The sequence below is a fragment of the Pseudorasbora parva genome, chromosome 12 (assembly GCF_024679245.1).
Source record: "Pseudorasbora parva isolate DD20220531a chromosome 12, ASM2467924v1, whole genome shotgun sequence".
Classification (NCBI taxonomy): Eukaryota; Metazoa; Chordata; class Actinopteri; order Cypriniformes; family Gobionidae; genus Pseudorasbora; species Pseudorasbora parva.
The window spans coordinates 22034900-22043005 of record NC_090183.1 but is presented as its reverse complement, the minus strand read 5'-3'; the positions used below and the strand labels follow the sequence as shown (position 1 = coordinate 22043005).

The window sequence follows — 8106 nt, the reverse complement described above, 5'->3', positions numbered from 1 at the left end:
GAATATATATATATATATATATATATATATATATATATATATATATATATATATATATATATATATATATATATATATATATATATATATATATATATTTAAAAACATTGATTATAGGCCTCCTGCAAACAGTCTCATCTTGTTTACATTTGAAGAATAAATTATCATATTAAAATCATTGTAAGTCTGTTATTGGCAGTGTCGATTTCTGGGGGCGGTAATCTAAGTAAAACTTTGTCTGGGGGCCCCTGTCAATTTGATGATAAATCATAAAATTACCCCCAATCCCCTAATCTATTCTTTCAGAGCAGTAAACGCTCTCAACAAACAACAGTGATTTGAAACGTTCCGTAAAGGCTACAGGACAAATTTAACAGAAAATAAAACAATGAATAAAAGCAACAATTTAGCCTACTGCTAAAAGCTAATACTTCTAATAGCTTAAATAATGACATTTAAAAATAAATAAAAAATACAATTTGCATAGTCTTGAGACTGATTTGGATGTTACTATGTTTTAAAGGGGGGCGGAAAGCAGTAGGCTATCATGTTTTTATCATTGTTGGTAGCAAAAATCAAAAACGAAACTAAAACACAGATGATCGTTCTTTAGAGCAAGGGGGCCCCCTGGTGGTTCAGGACAGATTAATCTGTGGACTTTCATCATTGACACGGCACATAAGTTTCATTTCTCCGCCGCCCGGTTTACTTTCACTTCCGCTAAGTCAGTAGTGTGTCGTCAGCGATTCCTGATCCCTCGTCTCACAATGGCGGAAAATATGTCTCTCCTGGGTCTTGAAGACGAGTTGACATGCAGCATTTGTTTATGTCTTTTCGAGAACCCGGTGAGTTTAATCTGTGGACACAGTTTCTGTGCCAACTGTCTCGAAGCGACATGGAAGGACAGGATATCATCCATGTCCTGCCCTCAATGCCGAATGGCTTTCAGCAGTAAACCAGAACTTAAGAAGAACACTGTCCTCAGCGCGGTGCTGGATGCCTATAGAATAAAAGCGGGTGTCCCTGAACCCGTAAAGGAACCATTTGAGGTGATAAAGAAAGATCCAGATGCAATCAAATGTGACAGCTGCATGGAAGCCAAAGCAGTCAAAACATGTCTGACTTGTATGGCGTCTTATTGTGAGGATCATGTCAGGCCTCACCGGGAGAATATAATTTTCCGGGCACATCAGCTTTCTGACCCGCTGCCAGATCTAATGGAGCGTCTCTGTTCCGATCATGGCAAACTGATGGAGTTCTACTGCGTCCAACATCAGAGCTGCATCTGCAGCAACTGTCTGCAGTGCGTGCATAAAGGCTGCGAGTTCATCACCGCAGATGAGCGGCGCGTCAAACAAAAGGTTGGGCCTCTCTCTAACGTATTTGTGTATTAAACGGATGTGAAAAACATGAAAGATATAAACATGAAAGGGGACTTATTAGTTTATTCAAGTAGCCTAAGTGCTGTAGGCAGTCCTCGAATTGGTCCCCACTCTTTTTGTTGCTTTTGTGTTGATCAGGAGAAGAGAAAAAAATATTACAAAGGGAGTTAAGCTATTTCTTCTTTTAATTTGCTTACCCTAAGTGAGCTCTTGGAGCTGCTTCAGTAGATCTCTAGTTAAATTTCCATAATTCACGATAGTCTAATTCATTCTATTTTCCTGTTTACGACAATTTTTTGTCATCTTTAATATAGCGAAAAATATTGCTACAAAATTTGATACTGTAGCCTACAGTAGTTCTGGAGAAAACAGTGCCAGTTCTCCTCTGGCCTAAACAAACAGTGTATGAATATTATTCTGGCAAATTTACAGGTCAGAAATTTGCCTATAGCCTATTAGATCGGGATATTCGAAAGTTCGAGATATCGCGCTGGAGACGGGTTTATTTATTTAACTTCACAACAATAGTTGCTGACAGTTGTTTTAATCTTAGAAAATACTGAAATAAACTGACCCTAAGCTAAATATTAAAGCAATTAACCATCTAGTCACATGTTTTGTGACGTCAAACGCAGGTGGTGCAATATGGCAATATTCTATAATCAGTAGCTACAAGAAAGCTATTAATGTCAAATGAATATAGATAATTTGCATGAACAAATGAATGTTACGCAGCATGAAAATAGTCTACACTTTACTCCTGTAGGCTATATGTAGTTTATTTAGTCTGCCGCATTTTTTTTTTTTTTTTTTTTTTTTTTTTTTTTACAAAATTCCTGGTTTCTCAGGGCTAGTAGTAGCCTAACAAGCCAGACCCACATCAAGATGTTTGCAGATTAAATTAGCTGCCGCTAGGGTGCGTCTAGATTTCTAGGCTAGGCTAGTAGTTCACTAATTCAATTCTTAAAGTTTTGTTGCTGAAAGCTTTTTTTCTCATTATAGCTGAATCAGTGTCCACTAATGTAATATTTTCTTTGTTTCTTTTGAAGATTTGTTTATTTGACATGAAAACTTTGGATTGTTTGGTCTGAATCATACAGCAATGAAGAATTTATCTAAAACACTTTGTGTCCTGCTATTCTTAAAACTCCTTTAGACTGATCTGACTGACAAGCTCAACATCCTTGATGTCAAAACTGACAAGAATCAGCAGGTTATCACACAGATGAAGGAGCAACAAACCAAATTAAAAGTCAGTAAATGTTCATTTTTCTTTGTGTGGCAGAATCAGTGATTCTGATGTAAGATGATAGGATTTAAGGTGTGCATGTCTCTGTACCTACTGTCATGCATTACACTCCATCCATGCATTTCAAACGTCAGGAGCTCCCATAAGAAGACTTTGGGCTTACATTTTCTTTGGTGTTGCTTTTCCAGGACTTAGCTGCAACCCGCAAACGTATTCTTGAGGCAGAATACAGGCAGATCAGAGAAGCGATCGACCGTGATGAGAAAGAGGCCATGTTTGCTATTGATAAGGAACAAGAGAAAGGTCAGGTCAAACTGGTCTCCTTGATGAAAAAATTTAATGAGAACGTCGAGAAGATGAATCGGTCCAAATCTGAGATCAACTGTCTGCTGGACCAGTCGCAATCACTTGCATTCTTAAAGGTGATCCAGAGTATGATTTAACACTTTTCTGTTTTATTACTATTACTTGGACCTTAGATACACATTATATGATATATATGGGGAGAGTGTGCATGCTTGTCAATTCAAAAAAATTCAAGTTTCACACTGATCACTTTCACACTTGATCAGTTTTATACTTAACTTGAATGTTGTTTGATGTATATTTGGATTCTTGACTTTCCCATTCTCTGTCACAGGCCACTGTGGATTTGCCATCAGTGGTAAATTTCGAGCCCTATAACCCTCGTGTGAATGTGGAAAGTAAAGAGGTGATAGCTTACCATTCCTCTGCAGTTGCACTGAAGGAATGGATCACCAAATTAATGGAGAAGCCAGCAGAGAACAGAATCTCTGTACTTAAACCAGGTGTGTTAGTGTGGGAGCTTGTATAAAATGTGCAGTTTTAGTCTTTGCAGTAAATTCAGTATCTATAGCAATTAGCAAGCAGAACCATAGCCATAGTGCATGCTAAGAGTTCTGACTTGCATGTTTTTACAGAGTTTGAAAAATCTGTTCTTGGTTCAGGTGAGATTGTCTTTTGAAATGATGGGTTTGGAAATCTGGGACATACTAATCATATAAAACACCTTTATGCAAATTATTTTGTCAGATTTTATGTCGTTAAGGTTATCCTTAATTAAGCTGCTGGCAAAATATGTGAACTAGTCCTCTAATCTTCTAGGAAACCAATTCCCAGGTAACCCATTCGGAATCCCTTGCGAGATTCCTCCACTCCTGCCAAATCCAAGAGAGTATGTTCAGAGGTGTAAGTTATATCTTTTGCAGGTGAATGGGCTGTTGTTCTGACAACCTAAATCCGTCCATCACTAATTCTTTCATTATTCTCTCAATATATTTCAGCACGTGTGAGGTCTCCCAGTCCAGCCAATGCACCCAAAACCAAGGCTCTAGGAGCTAAACAGAAAAGTATGTCAAGCATATATATATATATATATATATACACATATTTATCTCATTGTTCCTTTTTCCTAATAGACAAGAATCCTAATAAAGAGCTGAAAGAGCACAGAGAACGCAAAGACCAGAAGCCAAACAGTAAGCTCTGACCACACTCCATATGTTCATGAATTTACAACTGTCAATTACTATTTGTCTGATTAGCTTTATGTAGTTTATGATTAGCCTACATATTCACACTTAGTGATTGAACTGGTAAAGAAGGGCCCTTTGTTAGCAACTTATGGTTCACAGAGATATATTTTTTACATTATTTCTGAAAAGGAACGTGGATCAAATTAATATTTCTTAGAAATGATTCTAACATTACATATATCTTCTTTGCCAGGATCCAGGAATCCCCATAAAGGAATAAGTCCTGTTTTCTCCAAAAGCATGGAGAACTTGATTGACCTCACACCTAAAACTGTAGACATACTTGACATATGTATGTGAGAAAAGTTCTTGTTCAATTATGCCCTCCTAAATCTAATCTTTTCTGTAAGGAGTCTGTGCTCCTCATTGTAATTCCAGAATAGACTGCAGATTCTACTACAATCAATCAATCAATCAATCAATCAATCAAACCATTATTCTATTTATTTATTAATTTTAAACCAACTATTTAGAAATTATTGAATCTCCCAGGGGTTGGTCTCCCGTACAACAACATAACTCGCTATTAAGAATGCATTATTGGAGAAATTAACTAGCTAGTCACAAATGTTTGCTGAAACTGTAGTAACATGGTCACACCTGTCATTTAATCCAAAAATATAGGACTGCTATTGATGACTGTAGCTGTAACCACTCATGTTTGTGACTGTTTTCAAAAGTTGAAAACGTTGAAAATCTGGTTTCAAGAAACAACAAACCATTGAACTTTGTTGGTAACACCAACAATTGTCTAACAGTACTGTTGAGAAATGCAACCCTGATTGGTTAGATTTGTTAAACTAATGCATGTATAAAATGTGCCAATATTTAATTTCCATTTTGAGTCAATTCTTTAGTTGTTGCCAGAAGGTTTTTATGTCTTCTTTCCCTCATTACAGCTCAGCCTCTTAGTTCACCAGCTGGGCAAAACTTTGTTAACAGGAGTGAACTCCTTAAATGTGAGTTTAATATAGTTTATATTTTATCCCCTTGTCCATCTTCATCACCTCTGACATTTATGTGCTTGTGTGTTTCTCCTGTCTAGATGGCACTATACTCAATTTTGATGTCAGAACGGCCCACAAGCGGATTTCCCTGTCTGAAAACAACACCAAAGCAACAGTCTCGGATGACCCTGCTCACTATTCAGATATTCCCCTTCGCTTTTCAGTCTGTTCCCAGGTGCTCTGCACAAAGGGTTTCTCTCAGGGGCGTCATTACTGGGAGATTAAAATGAGCACTAACAACTTCTGTGGTTTGGGCCTTGCATATGGAAGGATCGACCGCAAGGGTCCCGCTAGCCGCCTAGGGCGTAATGCAGAATCCTGGTGTGTGGAGTGGTTTAATGTGAAGCTTTCTGCATGGCACAACAGCATCGAGACCGTGTTGGCGAATCCCAACCCAAGCCGCGTGGGCGTCCTGCTGGACTGTGATCAAGGAAGTGCAACTTTCTATAATGTGCAGGACCGGGCTTACCCCTTCCACACCTTTGTCTTCCCTTTCACCGAGGCTGTTTATCCAGCTTTCTGGATCTTCTCAAATGGTTCTTCTGTGTCTCTGTGCAAGCTAACTTAAACTTAAACATTTTTATTAATTTATGTTTTGTTCATTTTTTCGGGAGGGGTGTAACGATATATTCTCAAAGGTAAAGTGCAAACAACATTTAAAGCAGCACCCCTTAGTGAAATCACAACAACATTTAAAGCGGCACTCCTTATAGTGAAAGCGCAAACATCATTTAAATCACCAGATCACATTTAGTTTTAGTAGTATGATTCTTCAAAACATTTTAGATGGTTTATTCTTATATGTATAGTGCATTAATAGTGGGAGAGGCAGGACACCGAGCACCGGAAGAGAATGTCCGTGTTGGAAGATGAGTAATACGTGAGGGGAAATTTTTTTAAGTTTACAGAGTTTGTGACATTAGAGTCACAGTCTCTCTCTCTCTCTCTCTCTCATACACAAATACTAATAATAATATTTTAATAATAATAAAATGTAAAAACAAACAAAAAAACACTTAAAATATTGGGATACGTATCGTGAGTTCAGTATCGTGAAATACATTGAATCATCACACAAGTGTCACACACCCCTTTTGTCCACCCATTGAAAGTCAACACAACCAAAATATTTGAACTCCATGTTCTTAAAGAATTCAGTGAGGATTGATCTCGCATCACAATCCACAAAGCAAGCAGGCTGATGAGGTTTGTTCTTTTGCATCAAGTAAGCACGGCTGAGCTGACCTTAACCATAGGCCTTTTAAATGTGTTTTATGTGTGTGTGTGTTGGCTAATTAAATTAAATCTGTTCAGCATACAAGTGATAATGTCTCTTCAGAAGACTTGGATTAAAACTGCTCAATTCATATGAATTACATTTTGCGAAGTCTTCTTGAAATGTTTGAAGCTTGCATGAAGGTTGCCATGACTCTAAATGGGTGGACAAATATTATGCAAATTTCTTAATTTCTGTTGAATGAAAGGAACTCACAAGGGTGAGTAAATTAGGACAAAACTTTCAGTTATGTTAAATGGGTGTGTTTTATTATATGGTTTCAATATGGGTGTCTTTCAAAGGACCGTGGCAGACAATCAAGACACGGTTGTCAAATTATATTTTTAATTACAATTTTAGCATGTTGTGATTGTATTGACAAATTGTTGTAAGACATCATTTGTAGTCCATACATGTTAATTAATATCGTTTAATGTTGACCAAAAATGTATAGATGGATTTTATTATATTTTACCTATTTAACCAGGATTATCTCTGAGATTACAAATCTATTTTACAGGAATGTCCTGGCCAAGACAGCAGTACAATCACATGTTAACCAAACAGAATAACAATAAAAACAAAAATACTTAAAAATATATGCACATCATTGGGACATTCAATTGACTGAATAATAGATTTAAAATTTGGGTATTTAAAGGCTAAAATATGGAATGGATGGATATTTAAAGGCTAATGCAACCAAACTTTCATTATTGCAAAATAAACCTCAACAGAGGTCAACCATAATAGTCATACGTCATTGATCCATAAATGGGTAAAATCATTGTACATATGTGGTTTGCAAATGTGACATTTATTGTTTGTAGTTGTGAGTTGTCTGAAGTGTTTAACTTAATGACATGATTACTCCTGATATTTGTTAGCTTTATCATAAGTCCATTGCCAGTGAGCTCCAGTCTCTGTTCCTGACCAAAGTATCCAGTCTGGCTCCAGTTTTTAGACATTAAAAACATTGCATTTTGGGCTTTAAAAACTAATGAAACAATTAGGTGAGGGGAAAAAAACTCTATAAAACCATGTATCCACATTGAGTAGAACCAGTCAATTCACACACATTCTGACACACAAGTGTGACATGTGACATTTTATTTGCGATTAAAAACAAATTGATATCAGAAAAAAACAGCTTTCACACTGCAGTAAGGACATTTTGTAAATCTATACAAATATCAGATTTTTTTTCTTTCTATAATAATAGCTCAGGAAGTTCTGTCGTGAAAGCATGTGTTGTTTTATTTACGTAACATTACAATTGTGATTAAAATGGGATGTAAAGTAATTGAATATTATGATAAAAATGTAAATATATTAAAATAACTATGAAATATTTGAGATTTGTTTTCAAAGTGGGAAACTAAAGTAAAATATCAGATTGATGCCAATAAAGGTATGCACATAACCATGTCTCATATAAGAAAACATGTAATATAATCTAGATGTATTATTTGTTCTCTCATCGTGTTGTCTTGATTGCACTTGTGATATTATGGAATGACTTAATCCTGCTTTTTAAATGGTGATTGTTTATTTGAGCAGTTCACTTTGTTTTCAGTGCAATAATAATAAAGTAAACCAAATCTTTAAAGGGGTGGTTGCCTGCGATTTCACTTTT

General features: G+C 36.3%; 1 protein-coding gene across 5 annotated transcripts; it reads left to right on the top strand.

Moving 5' to 3' along the window:
* The first annotated feature begins 676 nt into the window (after positions 1 to 676).
* trim25 (tripartite motif containing 25) lies at positions 677 to 8079 on the top strand. 5 transcript variants are annotated; one of them, XM_067459472.1, is made up of 11 exons: positions 679 to 1361; positions 2539 to 2634; positions 2820 to 3053; positions 3272 to 3440; positions 3573 to 3599; positions 3757 to 3840; positions 3936 to 4001; positions 4071 to 4130; positions 4381 to 4479; positions 5087 to 5146; positions 5233 to 8079. In XM_067459472.1, exons 1-11 carry the CDS (start codon positions 768 to 770, stop codon positions 5760 to 5762), a joined length of 2019 nt encoding a protein of 672 aa, XP_067315573.1. In that variant the 5' UTR covers positions 679 to 767; the 3' UTR covers positions 5763 to 8079. The 5 variants fall into 5 exon arrangements, with proteins under 5 accessions (XP_067315575.1, XP_067315578.1, XP_067315573.1 ...); XM_067459474.1 differs by lacking the exon at positions 4381 to 4479 and having other exon boundaries at positions 677 to 1361; XM_067459473.1 differs by lacking the exon at positions 3573 to 3599 and having other exon boundaries at positions 681 to 1361.
* Positions 8080 to 8106: the final 27 nt, after the last annotated feature.